The sequence below is a fragment of the Carassius gibelio genome, chromosome A24, assembly GCF_023724105.1.
Source record: "Carassius gibelio isolate Cgi1373 ecotype wild population from Czech Republic chromosome A24, carGib1.2-hapl.c, whole genome shotgun sequence".
Classification (NCBI taxonomy): Eukaryota; Metazoa; Chordata; class Actinopteri; order Cypriniformes; family Cyprinidae; genus Carassius; species Carassius gibelio.
This window is the reverse complement of record NC_068394.1, coordinates 5,926,350-5,949,219: the sequence shown is the minus strand read 5'-3', so window position 1 is coordinate 5,949,219 and position 22,870 is coordinate 5,926,350. Positions and strand designations below refer to the sequence as shown.

Below are 22,870 nucleotides of genomic sequence, written 5' to 3'. Positions count from 1 at the left end.
GAATCAATGAAGACACAGAAAGCTGAGCAACGCCCCCTAGAGCTATTTATGCAGAATTGCATATCAGTTTTGTGGTTCGATATATGAAAAATAAAAATAAGCTGTTTTCTAACTATAGCACACCATTAAGCATTTTTTTCAGACATCTGGCTTGTGAAAAGGAAGATGGCTACATTCAGAATAGCATATTTGTGCAGTGTGCAGAATTTACTGAATGGCAATATTGCTTGGAAAATTGTACCCCATAATTCAAAGCATACTTTGATTTTCTCTTTCCATTTCTGCCAGAATCAATATCACCTGCAATTTTTGGATGAGAATGCATTTTGCACACCTGCGAAACAAATAAACATACAAATAAATGTATTAAATTGTATTAAAATATTTATTATTTTACTTAATGACTTGAGATTTTATTAAATAATTAAATGAGATTAATGTACATATACTACGGTTTGAAATTGGTTATTAAAAATATTTTATTACAATTTATTAAAATATTATACATTGTTTACTACACTGTGTCCAGTAAGCAGTATGCTATATTATTTAATTCTGAACATATGGAATGTATCGTATGAATTAAAGGGATAGTTCATCCAAAAATGAAAATTACCCCATGATTTTCTTAGCCTCAAGCCATCCTAGGTGTATATGACTTTCCTCTTTCAGACAAATACAATCGGAGCTATATATATATATATTAAAAAAAAAAAATGTGTGGAGTAATTTTTATGATGGATGGATGCACTTTTTTGGGCTTCAAAATCTCAACCACCATTCCCTGCCATAAATATAAAGCTTGGAAGAGCCAGGAGCGATTCACTGGTCTCACTAGAACTCTTAGTCCAGAGAGACATTTTTTGTCATCATAACCCTAACATAACCTTGCTAAAACAAGTTAAACATCAGATAAATAAAATGTGACTGACAGGACATTGCTGTTAAGATGTACTTATTTATTATAATTCTCTACTGAATAATGTAACATAGGTTTTATGTTTTTTGTGTGTTTGTGCATGTGTTTTATTAATTAAATAATTGTGTATTTATTAATTTAGTTTTAATTAATATTTTTTAACATGCTTATTTTATTATGGTCATCTGAGGGGAAAAGTACTGAAACAGTGTAACAGGTCTCAGATCAGTGACGGACATTCTCCATTTGCCATTTGCACGATGGTCATGGCACTGGTCATTTGTGTCTCTGTATCATCCATCAGCCTGTCAGCATTGTTTTTCCATCCACTGGCTGTTAGATACAGAGTGGAAAGTGATCTGTAGGTAAACGTAGGTAAGTGGCTGGTTGTAGAGGATACACTCAGAAAGGGCAGCAACTCTATATGCTACCATTTAAAAGTCTGCAAGATGTTGTAATGTTTTTGAAAAAAAAATATTTACTTTATAAAAATATAACAAAAATAGTAATTCTGTGAAATATTATTACTATTTAAAATAACCGATTACTGTTTTGATAAATTTTTAAATTAAATGTAGTTTATTTCTGTGATGCAAAGCTGAATTTTTAGCATCATTACTCCAGTCTTCAGTGTCACATGATCCTTCGGAAATCATTCTAATATGCTGATTTGATGCTTAAGAGACATTTCTTATTATTGTCAAAGGTGAATCAATAAAAGTTCAAAATATATATTTGTTCAGTATAATGCATCCTTGCTGGATAAAAGTATTACTTTCTTTTCAATTAAAAAATGAAAAAATGAAACTACTGTAGGTTAAATGCGGGTAGCCAAACATTTTGAAATTTTGACATCACTACTGTTTGTCTGAAGATGGTTTTAAAGATAATGTATGAAAAATACGGAAAGCAGAAATGTCACAAAGTTAATAAGATGGAAACAGTAATTTTGTATAGTCTAGGCACATTTCCACCTATAAAAGGTAATGGCAACCATATATTTGACAATAGCTCACTGTGTGACTTCATATCCTATACAGTGACTTTTTTTTTATGTTTTAAGATTTATCTTACAATTACCTTTTTTTTTTATCTAAGGCTGAAATTGGCTTCCATAGGAGACAAAATATGAACCTAACAGAATTACAACATGACAGAAATTCACTCCAGCAGACACCATTTCGACAGGCTGTTTGAGGTTAAAGTGATAGTTCACCCAAAAATGAAAATTCTGTCATTAATTACTCACCCTCATGTCGTTCTAAACCCATAAGACCTTCATTCATCTTTGGAACACAAATTAAGATATGAACTGAAAACGTTCCAAACTGAAACGTTCAAGGCCCAGAAAGACAGAAAGGGCATCATTAAAATAGTGACCATGTGACATCAGTGGTTAAACCGTAATTTTATGAAGCTACATTTTGTGTGCAAAAAAAAAAAAACTAAAATAATATCTTTATTTAACAATTCTTCTCTCCCGAGTTACCAATCTACTGCCATTATGGAGAGTACCACAATGCATGTGCGTGTTTTCCTCTGCTCGTAAACAAGGCACAGCGCAAAGGTGTTCTACGTCAGCAGCATCCCACGCATGCATCGTGTTACTCTCGATAACGGCGGCAGATGGTAACTCGCGGGAAAAGAACTGTTGAATTAAGTCGTTATTTTTGTTTTCTTTGCGCACAAAAAGCATTCTTGTAGCTTTGTAAAATTAAGGTTGAACCAGTGATGTCACATTAAACATTTTAACTATGTTCTTACCGTTTGACCTGAATATAAGATGTCCCTGATTTTAAGACGACACCCCTTTTTCCAGATGTACCTTTTGGAAAAAGGCTTTTTGAGAATCAAATCCTGGTTTTCTTTCTTTCTATCTCTCTCTAAAACAATTTTTTTCTTAAATTATTTTCATATTGCATATTTTTCCTATTTTATTTTTTGTTTTGAAAGTATAGTAAATACTGGTAAAATGTACCAACAATAATCACATTTAAAAATATACACTTTTTGATATTCCATAAAAATTAACAGGTAGCCCAATTGAATTATATAACAATTAGTCCAGCCATCTCATAGCAGCCTACCAAAATTTTATTATAAGTAGAAGTGAAATCATCTTCAAATCTGGGTACTGTGTCTTATATGTTTTATCACTTATAGAGAAAATCGGGCTAATGACAGTCACGACTCAAGCCGCTGTAAGCATTTTCTTTTTCTTTTGTTTTCACTCACGATCTTTACATCACACATTACATTACTTATTTCATGGCACACTAGTTTTATGCGTTTTTGGCGCCACTTATTGTCAGATTTCATCAAAAATATCTTAATTTGTGTTCTAAAGATGAACGAAGGTCTTAAGGGTTTGGAATGACATGAGAGTGAGTAATTAAATGACATAATTTCAATTTTTCTGTGAACTTTCCCTTTAATGCTAAGATAAAATCAATGTGATTTGTACATGAGACCCAATTTGCAGCTGCAAACCCCTATTGGCCAGCCAGATTCCAATGTCATTTATATATTTTAATGAGTCCTACTGAAAGTCTCTCTCTGTAGACCATAAATAACTCTCATTATTTATATCACAGGATTAGCCCTTCACAATCATTATACCCATGAAAACAAAACATCCCATTTAGAAAAGTCACACAAATCTTAACAGCTTTTTGTTGATCCACATTGCGGAGAAGCTTAATTTTAGGACTTGGCACTTTCCAACTAAAATCACCTGTTTGGAAGAATTGCATAATACATATCTTGAGAGAAGAAAGCCTAGTTTCCAGGGCTCTGGGAATCATCTTGCGGGATGCAGTAAGTGATTTCTGAGAAACTCTGATGAAAGTGGATCAGACTGAGTAAGGGGCGTGTCCAGTGGTGATGGGGGAGGTGCCTGTGTTGAATAGCATGTTCAGAAATTTGGGGGTGGAGGCAAGACAGGGGTGTGATTCTTTTGGGTAGGGACGTGTTTGTTTTGGTGATTTCAAATATCAACAGCATTTCTCAGAAATCACTTACTGCACCTTTAATTGGCGGGATGCACTGAGAAATGACTCCTAGAGGCTTCCTGTCATCAAATTTACACGTAAAGGGTTCTACTGCTCATGCTCTTATTGTGAAAATCCATCAACACACAAGAAAAAATGAGACTCTTTAAGGTGACTCTTCAAGGTCTAAATGCCTTCATCTACTTAAGTTTGAGTGTTAACGTAAAGATAATGATACAAAGGGCAACTTTTTGAGCAATGTTGCAGAGTGTGCTGGCCTAAAAAAGAGGTGTGTTCAGGCGCATTGCTGGTGCAATGCTATTTTAAGGAGCTAAAAAATAGACTGCGCCATAGACCAACTCAAACCTGGTCTAAAGTCTGGCTCAATGTCTTTTCTTTGTTATTTAAAGAGTGTGTTAGTATAACACAACTTGCTCTTGAAGGGAATGGAAGATGAGACTTTGATTGGTTTATTTGCACGCTCCGCCCAAAAAAAACCCCTTAAGAGAATAGGGACAACCCGTATCGACCATGCGCCCGGGCGCACCAACCATTTTTCCGTTACAATAGCAAAAGTGGATTTGGACACGCCCTGAGAGCACCTGTGCCATGCGCTTTACACTTTGCATTTAGATCGTTAAAATATGGCCCTATATCTCAATGATACAGTTATAACATACTGTATAAAGTCAGATCTCTTTACGTTCACATTCACAGGTGTAGTTCATAATAATAACTATAAACATGTTCCATTAACGTTTGGCAACCGGAAAGTGTCCGAATACTTTTTGGTCTTCATTTTAAACATAATTTGTTTTTGTTTTATTTAAGACCTAATTAACTTTATTGACTTGAAAAGTGCTTGTAAAACTTGGTTTGATATTTTGATATCTAATGCAATTATGTTCTTACATTTCAAATGTCCAAATACTTTTAACAATATACGCAAATGTCACTCGCGGACAATCGAAATACATTATATTTAACATAAAGTCATGTAAAGAAATTTCATGTTGCTAAATAAAAAATCAATGCTGCAGAATCAGCCTCTGGTTGCCAGGAGAATCTTACTGGTTGCCAGGAGGCCGTGGGGCTCTGACTGCCGTCTGCCTGTCCGCCTATCTTGGTCCTTGCGTTTTTTGATCCCTCTCAGGCTGCTAAACCGTTTCATGGGTGGTGAGAGAGTTCGGACAGGCTGTGGAAATTGCAATAGGTCAATCCATATCCATAGACAATGCTGGAAGAAATTTTAGTTGGACCTTTTCAGTTACTTCCAGGCCTTGGATCCATATCACCTAATCTTTGAGCCAGTGACAAGTGCTCTTCAAAGATTATCCCATGCTCTTCAACCAAAGTCCTTCCTTCAGGGTTCTTCAGCTTCTTTATTTTACAGACTCTTGTTTCCGTTGTACAGTTCTGAATCAGTGGCCACCCGGCTGGCAAGCCTACAGCAGATTGTCAAGTGCAGCTGTGTGTATGCCAGTGTGTGTGTGTGTGTGTGTGTGTCTGTGGAAGCATGACTTTAAAACAGCATGTGCAACAGGGGGACTGTAAAAGGAAACCACCAACCCATGCTTGGTTTGGAATTGCTGGTGATTGGCCAAACAGCAGTAAACCCCACCCATCCATGAATATTTCACATCCTTTCACATATATGTGTTGTGCATCTGTGTGAGTATACTGTGTGTGTGTGTGTGTGTGTGTTTGTTTAATATTAGAGAGACAAAAGAGAAAATATATATAGTTAAAAATAAATTTCACTATCTAGTGTTAAAATGAAAGAATGTGGGCATGACTTCCTCTGGTTAGTTGATTTTAATAAAAATCTCATTAAGGAGAGGACAAAAATAATCAGGGGACCATAAAATAGGATTGAACCTTTCCGAATACCTTGCCAACTGAAATGAATTCAGCGCCGTGGGAGAACATTCCTGTTTAATGCAAGAAATCCTATTTCTATTTGCTTATTAGTGGTGCAAGTTAAGGCAAGCATCACTATTATTATTAATAATAGTTTTCAACCAAGTATCGAATCAGCATATTAGAATGATTTCTGAACAATCATGTGATACTGAAGACTGGAGTAATGATGCTGAAAATTCAGGTACATCACAGTAGTAAAATACAATTTAATTAATTTAATTTAATTTAATATATTTAATATATTGCAGCTGAAAAAAATCTGGTATTTTAAATTGCAATAAAATTCTTCTTTTAAAAATAATTATATAATTACATTAATTACATACATTTTAAAAAGTGACCAAAAATATTACCAAGCCCATATACCCACAAAATTTAATTATTATTATTTTTTGGCACATTGTTGCTGCCACTCAAACTTCATAGAGCTTTGAACATATTCCTGCATTATTTATTTGTCATTGTAAGTTTGACTGCTTTACTGTGGCCATAAATTAAACAGAACTTTACTTAAAATTAGTGATGGGCAATGATACTTTTTTTAAAACCGCGATTAATCACATTATAGTCTGTGATTAATCGCAATTAATCTCATTGTTATACATAAAACTAATAATGCATGAAAAAGTAGTGTAGGCCTACTGCTATGTGAACAAAAGTATAATAACATTTTGTTTGCAAACACTTTAAACCAATAAGGTGCCATGTTCCTGGATCAACATCTTTTGTTGATCCTGGATCAACATTACTGTCCAAAAATACAGACTTAACCCAATGCCTACCCCTAAACCTAACCCTACCCATAATTTAGTTCTAAAATCAGAGGGAAATGATAGCTGATTAACAAGGGTGTAGAAACACCTATTCCTGATTGTAAGCCTAAAACTGACGTTTCCTGAAAAGTTATTTCTCAATTCTGATTGGTTGATTGGAATGATGTTCCTGGATCAACTTATGAAGTCATGATTATGAGCTCGTTGCATCTTTTCTGTTAAAAATAACAGTGGACAGTGGTTTGTGAATGTTGATGCTTAGCCTAAATAATTAGATTGGGAGCATGCCCGCCTGTGACCTATGATTTGTCTGTAGTTGTATTCAGAGCCAGTGAACAACGGACTTTCATAATAATAAAAAAACGCACAATAAAGCAATTGTCAGGTTAATCAATTAATGCATTAATGCGATAAGAATGCATTAACTTGCCCAGCCCTACATAAAATAGATGCACAAAATATCAGATCAAATCTGTATATTGCCCTGTAACACAGCAATTCTGGAAGTCTCCAAAAGAATACCCCGGTGAAATCCAATATCTGGGTCATGAAGTGTATTCCATTCAAGTAGGAAAAACTATCTCAGTGACAGTCAATTTAGCTAATGAATTCATGTCAATGGTGAATATTACCATCAACATCTGATCACCCCCTCTTCATGTGCCATCATAAACAAATCATTCTCTGTCAGTGCACTCAAGGCACCAAATTAATCACTTAAAACTGGGTAAAGTCACACTGTCAGGCTCCACGCCAAGAGATAGTTGTGTAAGCAGAATTAGATGGGCTTTGAATAATCACCTCTCATTTTCCAAACACTCTGCTGTCGTTCCTTGTCAGGGGCACCTGCTAAGCACATTTGGACAATTCTGCTCATTTAGGCTCAAAAAGTGCCCTCGGTGAGAAGCGAGCAGCTAATCCCTTCGAAATCCACCGTGCTTCCTGACATCTTCAAAGGACCAGGGTCAACAAGACACTGGAAAGAACAGGGTTGGTTTTTAGGACAAAAATGCAGTCAGGAACCACTGCCTACCAAGGGAACATTTATGAGGCTGTCCTTAACGTTACTGTAGGTGAGAACACCATGGTGTGATATAAGGTACTTTGGTTTAGCAAATCCTAAAGCAGCAATCCAAGAAAGCTTTGCAACATGCTCAGTGATAAATACATCCATGTTGTTGATGTAAATACTGAATATTAATCATGGTTGGCAAAGGCTGCTTGTGTAGGCAGTAGACAGCAAGGCCTCTCGCAAGAGCCTTTGTGTCCATTACCGAGTACTGACATGCTGTTCAATGGTGTCAGAGCAGGAAAATCCTTCTTATTCCATCTGCCTGATTTAACAAGCTTTCATGTGAGAGTGAGCAATGCCAGGTTACTGGATATCTAAGAATGGCCTTGTTTTCTACTGCAGGTCACCTTGTACTTTTGGAGTCAAGCCAGATTGACTTTTCCAGTCAGTCTCTCAGAAAAAGAAACGAGGCTGTGGACCATGAAATGGCAGAGAAAGTCTGTGCAACATACAAAACAAATTGCATGAAATAACGAGTATGATCATATAAACCACATTTAGGGTACTCTTTGAAAGTCTTACAGTTTTAGAATGACATGAAATAATGATTTTTAGAATGTGAGTAAATAATGATTTGTTTTCTGCTGAACTGCTCCTTTAAGTTCTTAGAGGTCAGAGATGCAGATGTTTATTATCTGAGATGTTTCTCTCAGTGAAAGATGTTCTAGAAAGATCGGCACAACAGAACTTTTCTGTTTGCAGACAGACTCATCCCTAATAAGGATATGCCGTTATATCTTTTGACAGGTAATGACGTGCAAACATGGCAGCTTTCTGTAAATACCAGGGGCTCTCTGCAGCCGCAGATCAAATGATGAACAGCATTACCAGATAAAGCCCGAATCAGGGCGAGGAATGCACTGGCACAATGACAGCACTGAGACATTCCTCTAACATACAAAAATATACTGCAGCACAATGAAGTGATTTTGACTGCCATATTTATTTACATCACCTTTTAATTTAAAATAATGTATGTAAGGTTACATTAATTATTTTGCATCTGAAAAAAGAACAAAAAAAAAATATTTAAGGACAAATTTAATTAGTGAGAAAAAAACATAATAATATAATATAATATATTTTCTATATATTTTTTTATTGATTAATATGTATTGTATAGAAATACATCAGTACAGGAAGACCTTCGTGACAATAGGCAGGTCAAAATCTCACTGACACAACCTGGACCTCTGAAAAACAAGCATGCATTTTCCCAGGAAGATTCTCTGGGTGTGTGGACATGGAAAAAAGAGACGCAAAGTCAGGAGACTGAATATTTTAGCACTGTCAGATGATTCCTTTAGAGTTCTTATGGTAGCACTTTATTTTACAGTCCTGTTCCTCATGTACATACTATGTACTTATTATAGTAATTACAATAACTATGTAACAACTATGTAATAACTAGGTACTAACCCTGAACCTACCCCTAAACCTAACCCTACCCCATGTAGTTACCTTGTGTTACCAGAACTTTCTTAGATAAATACACTGTAAGTACACTATAAATACATGTTAGTACACGTACTGTAAAATAAAGTGCAACCGTTCTTATCACTCTTTCTGCACTGACACGACCAAACCCTGTACTCCACACATCCCAAACTAAAATTAACTCTTGTCTCTTGCCGACTGGATTACATAACCGCAGAACCGTTCATATTATCACAGGACTGGTGCAGCTGAAATCTTTGGGTTGTGTGCTGTCTGTCAGCCTGAATGTCCTAAGAGTTTAAAAACAACTAAGCTACAAGACACTGACCAGCCGTTTACTATAGCTAAGTGAAAGTAACATGAAAAACAGCCAAGTATGGTGACCCATACTCAGAATTTGTGCTCTGCATTTAACCCATTCAAAGTGCACACACACACGTGAACACACACCCAGAGCAGTGGGCAGCCATTTATGCTGCGGTTCTGTGCCTTGCTCAAGGACACTTCAGTCATGGTATTGCCGGACTGAGACTCAAACCCACAACCTTAGAGTTAGGATTCAAAATTTATACATAACTTTCCTATACAAATAAGTCCAGTGACGTTATCCGATAATACCATATTATGATTTATACCAATGTATTGTATTATAACCATATTAATATACCATTGTATCCATGCATGGTATACTAATGTAAATCAAATTATAATACCAGGATTTTTATATATACCAGAGGACTGAAACTCATGTACCATTCAGAGTTGTTGTTGGTAACTAAAGCTGAATCAATTAAACCTATTTTTGTTAATTGAAGTAAAGCTGGAAAAAAATTCTCTCTCTCTCTCTCTCTCTCTCTCTATATATATATGTATATATATATATATATATATATATATATATATATATATATATATATATATATATATATATATATAAAAATCAATGTTAAAATTACTGAACACGATCAATTAAAGCTAGATAGAAATATTAACAATATATATATATATATATATATATATATATATATATATATATATAAATGACAAAAGGAAATAAAAATAATTAATAAATTATAATTAAAATTAAAACTGAAAATATAAATAAAAAAATTACTATTACTACTGGTATGGGTAGGTCTATAAATAACATTAATAACATGGCATTTACTCCATGTCGCACCATAGTATTCTTTATATAATATTATATGCAATAGAATTTAAAGTATGGCATCAGCAAGATTTTTTAAAGAAATGAATACTATTAAAAAAGGAATATCAGAAAGAACAGTACCACCACAGTACACATCTCCCAAAAAATCATGGAAATACTATACGATAGCCTACTTTTTTAAATGTTAATAGATCATGGTGAATAAGAAGAAGAATTGTCCAGTTTATTTTTCAGTAATATATGAAACATTAAACACATATTAAATATAAAATTCCGGTCACAGATATTTAGCTAACATGCACTTCCTCTTTTTACCCATAGACGGAAGTAAAAGAGGGGTACTCCTTATTTGGTCACTAGAGAGGGCATCGTGTCACAAAGATGGACACGGACATGCGTGCGACGGTCACTGCTGAGATAAAGCCGCCACGCTGCGCTTCATCGCGGTCACCTGTCAGCTGCTGAACCCGGAGCCGCGCGAGCGCTGTTTATTTAACCGCTGCCTGGAGACGAGTGCTGTGAGTCGTGAATGCGTGCTCCAGGGGCTCAGAGCTCATGGCGTCAAGTGAGTCAGGATGTGTGGAGGAGAAAAGAGCCCACCGACTCGCTTTAGCCTGTCTCTCAGGGGCCTCAGTGCTCGACAGCGCTCTCTCGGGCTCTCATTGTCTTTCTCTTTTTCTCACACTATCCAGGAAACACTTCGCTGGTTTTTGGCTTGAATATATAGAATTTTGTGCATCAAAAATATTTTAAATAGACATTAAAATACACTTAATACACAAAGTAATGTGAGGCATGAAACCAATAAATCAATCCAAGAAGTTGATTTTAAGATCGTTTAAAAAGCTTAACTAATAATTGTATTTACTTTATCTCCATCTGGTGGTCACAGAGGAACGTGACATGAAAAGCCTTTCTATGTTTTATTTACATTAACTTTCAAAATGTTTGGGGTCAGTAAGATTTTATAAAACAACAATAATAATAATAATAATAATAATAGCCTACTATTATTCAGAAAATAACCATTCAATTGATCAAACGTGACTATAAAAACAATCATAATGTTACAAAAGATTTCTGTTTAAAATAAATGTTCTTTATATATATATATATATATATATATATATATATATATATATATATATAATGATGCTGAAAATACAGCTTTGCATAACCTAAATAATTTACATTTTACAAATATATTAACTCTTACAAAATGTGAGACTGAAATAACTTTATGATTTTTTATTACCTAAACAACATTATTGCCACATAAATGCCTTGGTGAGCTGAGCATAAATTAATTCTTTTAGAAACATAAACTGATTGAAAGTTTTGAATAATATAATATAATATAATATATCCAGACAGCCAAATAAATAGCATGTGAATACCATATACATACAGTTTTTCTAATTAAATTCTAATAGTGAGCTTGATATCAGGAATGCAACATTTAAATTTCATCCAGTAGGTGGCGATACAACCAAAGACTATGAAGAAGATAATGGCACATAGAAGGATGACACAGCAACAGCTCTTCCTCATCACTGATATCTTGAAATGAATTGCTAGCATATTAGAGACATACGAGCATCCTTATCCCCAGCTGCCTGCGCTGAGGAGCTCTGAGGATATCTTAGAGCCCAGGATTCATTTCAGTTAATATCATTTGTATGGAAGCAAGTGTGATTGAATTATGGGCTTTCTGCATTCTGATGTCACTGTCTGGGTGCGCCCCAATTTCTGAATTTAATAGGATTCTGAATTTCCCTGGCAAGTTCTGAGTGTCATTTCCTGAATGACAAACACCGCTTGAACAGAAGCTGCTGTCCATTAGTGTTCATCAAGCTCAAGTCACTGCTGCAAACACATCCATCCCAGAGAACAGCAGGAAATATCCTTGTCTAAAAACCCTGGCCTGACCTGAGACAGGAGAATATCCAGGATTTTATCAATCCAGAAATGGATCCATAACTCATATCTGGACGCTCTTGTAGAGAAGTGTGTATTTGTGTGCAAATGCACCAGATGCACTCAGCAGATAGAAACCTCATTATACAAATCAATATAATAAAGTAATAAAACCGTAGCTTAGAAACACATCTTCCTTTTTTCTTGAGAGCCTCTAATGTTTATTACTCTCCTTCTATGGGTTTTAATTTTTCCAGCTCCGGTTACAATCAGACAGAGGCATCCAACTCTGTATTGAATAATAAATCAATTCTGTTGTTTTTGGCTGACAGGAAAGTCTGCCATCCAGAGCAACTAATGGATTGTTGGAGAAGCGTGTTATGTAAGCGAGTATGTGCATGAAGAAGAAAATTCCCAACTGTGTATATTGAAGCTGTGGGTCAAAAACACACACACACATACACCCACACACTGCAAAATACACATGCACAATTTAATTTCACTACATTCACTTTTTTCAGTTAGAACTCACTTACTACTGTCAATTATCCTGAGATTATAGTATATAAAGACTATAATATATAAAATAATATATATATATATATATATATATATATATATATATATATATATATATATATATATATATATATATATATATATATATATAACATTTATAATTTGTATTTATTAATATAAGACCTATTTTCTCCGCTCCGTAGTATGATAGAGGGACCAATTCCATTCCACCTATGTGTCCAAACTCATATCCAAAATTAATCATCTAATTATATGTCACTCCATTCTCATACTTCTTCAAAGACAGGCTTTAATTTTATAATTACTGATTGCACTTTCAGTGTGTGGGAAGGAAAACGTTTCGGCGGATTTATATTTTCCTTTGTTAAACAGAAAGACAACAGTGAAAAACGATGTCTCTGTGATGCTTTTGTTTGCTTTTAAAGAACCGTCATTTGAAATGTCACCTCAAATGGATAGTTTAAAGAAGTGTTGCAATAAAATAACTGCATGCTCTATCTTAATCTTCACTACACTTGTCTCAGCGTGCCGTTTTAAACACAACCAGGAAAGTGAACACTGTCAGGAGCCCAGACAACACAAAGTCATTAGTCATAGTTAAATCAGACTCACGTGGATAACATATGTGACAGCTGAATTCATTATCAGGGTCTTATGCATTAAGAAACACCCACGCCTCCATTAAATCAGCACACAGCACAATTATCCGAATCACACACACCGAGCTGAGCTGGACTCACTAAACGCTGACTCACACTGATGCGATAATGGCATTCATAGCATCTAATCTCCACAAAGCCAATGCATATTTTGAAACTTGTTGATCTTTTATTACATATTTTAGTAGATATGGATGTTTGTATCTGGATACTGGTATTATTTATCATTAAAGGGGATATCGGATGCAAAATTCACTTTTACATATGTTTGCATATACATTTTCTCACCAATGTGTGGACACAACCACCCTACAATGATAAAAATCCATTCCCTTTTTTTTTTATCCCCAAAAGTGTTCTATTAAAAAAATCAATCAGTAAATTTTTTTGTGTACACGTCTAATACCATTCAAATTTTTGCAGTCAGTAACATTATTTAATGTTTCTAAAAGAAGTCTCTTATGCTCACCAAGGCTGCATTTATTTGTCATTTATGAAAAATAAGGTAAAAAAGTAATATTGTGAAATATTATTGCAATTTAAAATAACATTTTATAATTAATTATTTTTTTAAATTAAATTTATTTCTTGATGCAAATCTGAATTTTCAGAATCATTACATTACAGTCTTCAGTGTCACATGATCCTTCAGAAATCATTCTGATATGCTGATTTGCTGCTCAAAAACATTTTGGATTATAATTCATCTTAAAAACATTGTCGCTGCTTAATATTTTAGATTTTTTGATCAATGGAAAATTCAAAAGAACTGGATTTATTTAAAATAGAAAGATTTTGTGATGATTTAAAAATCTTTACCACCACTTTTGATCAATTTAATTCTTCCCTCGCTACATAAATTGTTAATTTCTTTCTTTTTTTTAAATGGTAATGTACTTTCAGTAGTTTCAATGAATAGTCTTGATAGACTAGGGATTTTTAACCTATAGAAATCAGACTATGTTTACACATTACGTCAAAAGTATATTTCCAAAGAGGAAGGGAAATGTGATTTTTCATGATGACCCATTTAAATGTTGAGGTTTTTCCTGCTTTTTCAGATTGTAAGCATTCTGGCAGCTGTTTAAGAGATGGATGAAGCAAGTCTCTTACCTTTCCTGGCCCGAGAGAAGAGTTTGATGCTGACAGGAGAAGTGGAGGCATTTGTGGAGTCTTTAGAGGACGAGCGAAAGATTCCTGTGAAGCTGCGGCGACGTGAACACTTGGGCGAGGAGTCGTGATTGGAGGAGTATGGGAAGATGGGTTTTGGCGATCCAGGGCTGTTTCTGAATCGGGCCGGTGCAGACATGGGGCTAGAGGGCCGACTAAATGGACCCCTGCTGAAGAAGGTTTTGGTCGGGCTGGCTGAATGGCAGCTAAACTCCCCCTGGAGAGCAAATCCAATCACACACAATATTAGGACAACAGCTATTTCCTGAAGAAAGTTTATCCGTAACACAACTGATAAAAGTCATATGCACAATCAAATCAATGAAACTATGCACTTTCAAGAATATATTGACATTAGAGCACAATAAAAATGTTTGACAATTGGTTTTATGCCTACAGAATCATCAGTGAATGGCATTCTAATGCAGATATTTCCTGTTACAGAAATGTTTGAAGGACATGGAGATTGAGATACTAAATGAATAGGCGTCATAACATTCATATAAACCGTAAGTCCTTGACAATAAAAAAAATACAGACAAAGCCACTGAAAAGAGCAGATGCCTTTGTTTTTGTCAAGAGTCTTTTGTTATATCAGAAAGGGTCACTCAGTGGCATAAATTCCTCACTGTACTATATACCTAAACACGCTACATAAATACCCCAATCTCACTCATGAAAATTTAGATTTTTGAATAATTCTTTAGAATAACACTGTTCATGTTGTTACAAACCTGTATGCATTCTTCTGTCAAACATAATTTCTAAAGAACATCCTTGCCAATGTTGTCAGTATAATGAAAATAAATTAGGAGTGGGACTATGGAGCTCCAAAACGACCAAAGGCACCATCAACGTGTTATAAAATCCAACTCTTGCACTATATTTCAAGTCTATATCTTCAAGTAACATGACAGCTTTGTGTGAGGACATTGAGATCCACACTAGTTCTTCTGGGTATGCTTATGAGAAAAAGTAGTGATGTGAATAAACCGAGTCAGATATTTTCAATGAGTTAGTTCACGGCATTAGTCTAAATGATTAATTTACAATTAAGTTCAGCTTAATCATGCATTGCAGTGGAAGGAACGATTTTCGGTAAATAACACAAATCTCATTTTGGGTCTGTTCCTTATGTCAAATGTTTTCAGAAGACTTGGAATATAGCACACAATCATATGAATCACTTTTATGAAACGTTCATTGTCCTTTTTCATCTTTTGAATGTGACAATGGCATGTGTTTCACGAGAAAAAGAGAAAGTCTTACGAGTTTGGAACAGCATGAAGGTGCGTAAATGATGAAAGATTTTTCAGTTTTATTTGAACCATCCTCTTGCAAGTCTGAAAAGACTAAGAAGAAAGAAAACCTTTCATTTGTGGACTGAACAAAACAACATACTTTTCCCCTCAGTTTTTATTGAAATATCTGACTGTTCTTTGTGTTGAAGAGCTGATAGAAAAAAGTCTTTACTCACATTGAATTTTCACGCTCTTGAACCTTTGATCATGAGACAACGTAGCAATTTACAACCTTTAAATTCACACCACCCTTATTTTGCTTCCGATCCAGAAGCTAAGCCATTCCTTTGGCAAACCTTTGAGCAACACTAAGTTAATGCGTCCCATTTGCATACAAATGTTCATCCACACTGGTGATTCTGCATTGACCTTGCCGTGGGTTATTAAACATCTGTTCAACAAGGAGAAATATTAGCTAATATCCTGAATGCGAGCAACGAAAAACATCGGCAAAGCAGTGAAGTGGATCAGATTACATCCGATCATAAAATGTGTACTCCAAAACCTCCTAAAGCATCAAAACAGCCCTTCAGATTCAGTGACTCCAACTCACCTTCAACAACAGAGAGGAAAAACACCAAAACACCACCCCAACCCACTCAGATTCATCTATTCTCTTACCTCTAGGAAAAGAAATAACCATGATAGACGTAATTACAAATCAGGTTATTAGACCAGACTCATCCCATTAGAGTGATAGCCGAGATTGAGGATATGGCAGTTTACAGATTGCCGACACAAATGGAATGAATCTGCATTTAACACAACTATTAGCATTTCAACAACCCTATGTGTTTGAATGACCAGATCATTCATATAGTCAGCAGTTGAGTATAATACTGATCTACAAAGGCAAACATGCAAATTTTGATTGATTTGATATTGTTTTCACACTCCACTTTCCCTGAATCAATGCGGCCAGCTAACAAACTTCACAGAACTTTGGCTAATGTTTGAGCCAGGTTCTAACAAAGCTATAAACTAAGGTTGTTCTAGTAGCATTTATAGAATGTTTGTTCAAAGTTATCTGGTGTTAAATAACATTCTTAAAACATAGATAGGGTTCATTGCTCCTGTAGTCTACACTAAGCAGCATTAGAGCGCCCTCTCGCGGCTGTAGACGGTAATGTTTTCTCTTGGTTCTTTGTTCTAAATAAATGCAACTTATAGTCCAGTGCGACTTATATATGTTTTTTTCCTCATCATGACGTATTTTTGGACTGATGCGACTTATACTCAGGTGCGTCTTATAGTCAGAAAAATATGAAAAAAAAGAAAAAATATTGATATTTTGAACATTCAGAGAACTTCAGAGGAAGTTCATAACTTAATTGTAACGTTATCTTTCAGTCATAGCAAAAGTTGAACTAAATGTGTAGTTATAACATTTTGTCTTTGGGAGGCAGAATATACATCACAGGGCCAGTGATGACTAAGGAAATTGTGAAGGAAGGATGTGCATTTTAAATGATTTTTTGAAGCAATTTTGGATTCATTTCTTACTCATTTAAAACAACATGACACTATATTGGAAAACACAAAAACAATTATTTAACTATAATACCAATAAACACATCACTCACTAAAAACATACTCTAATACATTATATTTCAAATCTAAAACACACTGTTTTTACTGGTAGCAAAGCCTTGTGTGTGTATTACCTTGCACACACCGTCCTTTTTCACATGTTCCCCGTCTCCTTCCAGGAACGGCATGGCTAAGGAGCTCAAGTCCTGTGGAGATCAAACAAACAAAATGATTGAGCTCATTAAAAATCACTTTTATGACTGCGGCACCTCTCATTTACACTCCATAAATATACCATAATGAACAATTCACTGATCTACTGTGGCTTTCTTCTACGTGGCTCACAGGTTAAGCTCTACAGTACCCAAAAATCACAAGGAAGTATACATATAACAGGCAGAGAGGAAAGAGTATAAATGTATTAGACAGTTTAACAGAAGCACTTCACATATGGCAGATTGACACTCAGTGGGTGATCCGTCTAACCTGTACAAAATCACATGCGCTGCCAGTTATACATGAATAAATTGAAAAAACTCACAGCAGATCCAAAACATCTCCGCTGTCCTCCTTCTCAAAAATCCACAAACCTTTATCAGTATCAGTCACTTTAGCTTCGTCCCTGCTTCTCTCGGACAACACATCATCAACTAAACACATGCACAGCCTCTGTCATCTAAACCGGTTTTTAAAAGTAACATGATCTCATGTGACCGCCCTGCAATTTTTTCCCAATTTCTGTGCAGATGTATGTGAAACCCGTAATGCACAGATTAAATCAAGTATCACTTAACCTCACAAAAGACTCTCACTGTTGGACATCACACAGTGATTTCTAGGAAATCCTGGAGAACAAAACCAGTCAGTTCAAGTCGCTGGAGTATATTTGTACCAATATTTTTCTTTTATGCCAAAAATCATTAGGATATATTAAGTATAGATCATGTTCAATTAAGATATTTTGTAAATTTCCTACTGTAAATATATTAAAACTTAATTTTTGATAGTAATACTCATTGCTAAGAATTCGTTCGGACAAATTCAAAGGTGATTTTCTCAGTATTTAGTTTTTCCACCCTCAAATCTCGGCCAAATATTATCCTTATGAGAACATTATATTTTCAGAACAATTTCAGAACTTTTCCTTAGTTATATGAACATTCGAAAGAGAGAAAAAAAACCCCATTAAGGATATGTTCAATTTACGCTTTCATTATGGGAATGCTACTTTTAAATGCTCTCTGAACCATTGAAAACACAACGTGTAACATTAAAAAAAAAAAAAAAAACATTAGACGAACATCCAACTAAAATGTTTCAGAAAAGCATTTAATCAACGATGTAAAAAGTTTTTGTGCTAATGTTTTAGTAATGTTATTAGACAACTTTGAACGAACGTTCTATTAACGTTAATGTTAATAGAAACATTAACATTAATGGCTTAAAACACATCTCTTCCATCTTTATTTGACCCTCTAATTTTAACACTCACTATTCTAATTTTCTATTCTTTAAAAAAATCGAACTTCCTTTCTAATCTTTTTGTATTCTAATTTCTTTTCATTTATTATGCAATTGTGTGTGTGTGTGTGTGTGTGTGTGTGCGTGTGTGTGTGTTTTTACAACTAAACAAAGAAACTCAGCACAGGACAGCAGCTTGCACACTTTCACGCAGGCTCTTCAATTCTTCATCCATTTTTCTGCTCTCTCCTAAACTCACTTTGGCAGTAACCTAAAGCTCACGAAAATGGTCAGAAGCTGTAAATGTGATTCAGTGACATTTTAAACAACAGCAGAGTTTTCACACAAACCACAGAGTCACTGAAGTGCATGAACTTCGTCCTCATTACACAACTGACTTTTGTAGCTACACAGAGGATGTGATTGTTTAGCAGTCACTCCATATATTTGAGATGTATTATTGTGATCTGAACCAAGCAGTTTAAAACCCCTTGCTAGGCTGAACTGTCCCACTACAGAGAGAATTACTGTAACCGGTGACACATTAAAAAGCACTGCTGTTAGTCAAAGTTTCCTTATACATCCATTTACTTACTGAAATCAATACTGTAAGCATTAGTGGTCGACTGATTATGGTTTTTCTATGGTTGACGACATAGAAAGTGGGGTGGAAGATGGCTGACAAACTGAATAGTCCAATAAAGGTCCATTAATGACGTTTGCAGTCATTTAATGCATCTTTAAAAACAATTTAATAGCCTTGTTAACTGTTGTTTTTTTTTCCTTCATAATAATATACATTTTTTCATAGTGTGAATTATAATATTGTGATGCCTGAATTCACCTGTAGTATTTAAAATGACAGATTCTACTAATTTAGACCAAAATTAGAATTTTAATATTGGCCATAACGTAAAAAAAAATAATTATCAGCTTATCAGTAAATTAATATTGGTGCATCCATACTAATAAAGATGTAACATAACTATACAACTGCTTTATATTAAGGTAAAAAATATATATTCAAATAAATCACAGGGAAAAGTATACAAATATTTATTTATTTATTTAATTTGACTTTAGACAAAAGAGTGCTGAATTATAATATTGGGCATAATTATCAGAATATTAATATCGGTGCATCTCTATTAATAAATATGGTAATTACAATAAACCTGTTTCACTTTAAGGTAATATATATATATATATATATATATATATATATATATATATATATATATATATATATATATATACACTCAAGCAAAACACTGAATAAAGTAAAAAAAACTTGAATAAACTTGATAATTTTAATTTTAAAATTATTAGACAAAATAGTATAGAATTTGAATATTTGTCATAACATAAAAATAATTATTGGTGTATCAGAATATTAATATCAGTGCCCCCTTAATATAAATATGTTCTTTCAATACACCATTAATATATATACTCAAAACACACCAAATATATCAACAAAGCTGAATAAAACTGATAATTATGAAGCATTTCATTAATTTAATAAGTGAATCAAACAGTAAATGCCTTGAACCTTTCACGTTTCTCATTATAAGCACTGGTTTTATTCCGATATTTGATGTATTTGTTATTTAATTTTTCTGACAGTTCCAAAACCAGCTAACCGCTATTAACATCCTTTCCATGTCTCCATCATTACAAGCATCCATTAGGGCCTGACACATGTTACTCCTCAACATGCAAATCTTCTCTTGTCTCACAACGGGGCCGTCATATATCCATGGTAACAGGATTGACTTTCAAAGCATGAGGCAGCAGTTCCACTCCCGACTGATAGAAATGTGAGTAAAAGCCAAGGAAAATTCAATTCAATTCAAATCAACGTCCTTGAAAATGTTTCAACAGGTTGTTTGCTGTTTAAAAGCAACATGAGAATCAACAGTTACTGAAACTGTTCGATTTCAACAGCATGATATGATAAAGTCGGCAAAATGTATCGTAAGTCGCAACATGCCATTTACGAATACCTCATCTCCCAACATACAAACCAATCAACAATAAAAACACATTGTCCCTGTTTCAGATCCGAGACAGTTTCCTTATCTAGGAAAGAAGGACCACAGCCAAAGTAGAGAAGCCATCTGTCCTGTAGACGGGGAGCTCAAGGCACCCCGCCTCCATATCCTTGGAGTCCCGAGACCTGATTACAAGCCCATATTTACAGGCTAGAGATCAGGACAAAATATTACCTCTGCGAACAAGCACTGGAGAGCGAAAAAACAACACCCCCTCAGATTCACAGAGTTCCAGCTGTAGCGGTCTTGTATTGAAATCAGCATTCGGAAATCCCAGACGAATGCAGGGCTACTCCAAAGAGCAAAGACAGACACAACTCACAGATATGATACAGCACCTCCCTTCATTAACATAGAGGTCAATGGGGCCGGTCTGGGGTTTTGTGTGTTTATACCTAAATAAACTTAAATACAGGAAGGTTAAAATCTGGCTTGCAGCTCTGTCTGTTTGTGTATGGATAAACAGAGAAAAATACAGCACAGGTAATGACTGAGGGAGAGATTCAGCCTTGTGGATGTCCGCCAGCCATCATAAAATTGCATCAGGCATGTCCAAGGCAACCATTCAGCATCTCACTGTTACCATGAGTCACAAAAAAACACAATATAAGTGAATCATAAACACAAAATACAACCGCTTGTGATGCTGATGCTCATCTGATGGTTGATTTGACTTTTCCAAAAAACACTCCTACCTACTCCTACATCAGAAATACCCTCTGATGTCAGCAACTTCCGGGTTGCTGCAAAGGTCAAAGGGTCATAATTCAACCACCGGACACAAATGGTCTCGAAAATGTGGGACCCTTGTGAAAAAGGGACCCTTAGCGTAAAAGAACACTTATTATATTATACTTTAATAAATATTATATTCTGAAAGAATATATTTAAGTATAAACTGAATGTTTTCAGAAGCTTTATTTGATATTATTTACAATTAAATTGAATATAGGAACACCAAATATAGGAATGAAACTGAATAAAATGTATGTATGTATTTATTTTATTTTATTTTAGACAAAATAATGTAGAATTAGAATATTGGGCATAACATACAAATAATTATAAGTCTATCAGAATATTATTATTGGTGCATCCCTACTAATAAATATTGTAATAACAATAAACCTGCAAGTTAAGGTTACAAAATATGCTCAAGCAAAACACACTGAATATAGTAACAAAACTGAATAAACTTGATAATTTTAATGTAAGTGCAAACTGAATGTTTTTAGACACTCACTTTGATATTATTTACAATGAAATGGAAAAGTGTTTGGTTAAATATATATTAAATGCAATTAGTTGATTTGAAGAATGTTTTTTGTCTCACTTAAGTAGGTCTTAAGTACATCTCTATATGTAATTTCATAATTCTATTGTCTTTGAAATATGGATAAAGTGAACTGTCGAACATAGCGACGTGCATTTATGGTAAATTAAAATAGACTTATTTTTTTCTATTAAAATTTGCACGTAAAGTTTTAAAATGAAAATTAAATAAATGTATAATGTGTTAACAAAAGTACCAGCGTCATATTGGTAATAAAACAATAATTTAAGATTAACTTTAAAGTAAAGCATTTAATTTGACATGATTACAAAGTGCTATTTTTACTTACTGTATATGTTAAGAAAGTGTACATTTAAGGACACTTAAATGTACACTTTTATTTAATATATAATATCTTTTAAAGTACATTTTTAAAATATACTTTAAGATTTAATAAGTACAGTACAAGTACATTTATTACAGTTATGCACACTTCTTTTGTACAAGTCTGTGTAGTACAACATTGCAAGAATATCAGTTTACCACACTAAAGTTATAACTCCTGCCACTGAAAACTTAACACGAATAACCAAACTAAACTTCAAAAAGCACTCAGAAATATATATTTTTTTGTGTCTATTTTTGTATGAATTCCAGAATTTGACAAATCACTGAACCAC

At 34.4% G+C, this 22,870-nt stretch overlaps 1 protein-coding gene across 6 annotated transcripts in view; it reads right to left on the bottom strand.

Moving 5' to 3' along the window:
- The window catches only part of LOC127946350 (5'-AMP-activated protein kinase subunit gamma-2), a 57,802-nt gene that overhangs the window by 33,305 nt on the left and 1,627 nt on the right, over positions 1-22,870 (bottom strand). For 4 of the 6 annotated variants that reach the window (XR_008151069.1, XR_008151068.1, XM_052542866.1 and 1 more), the window contains exons 2-3: positions 17,537-17,608; positions 14,515-14,788 (exon numbers count right to left, since the gene is read on the bottom strand). Coding sequence is in view for 4 of the 6 variants with exons in the window: in XM_052542866.1 (XP_052398826.1) it covers positions 14,515-14,788; positions 17,537-17,608 (346 nt within the window). In the remaining 2 variants the exon portion in view is untranslated. Of the gene's footprint in view, positions 1-4,980; positions 5,345-14,514; positions 14,789-17,536; positions 17,609-22,870 lie in introns of those variants that run through there. The other 2 variants (XM_052542868.1, XM_052542869.1) reach the window with 2 other exon arrangements.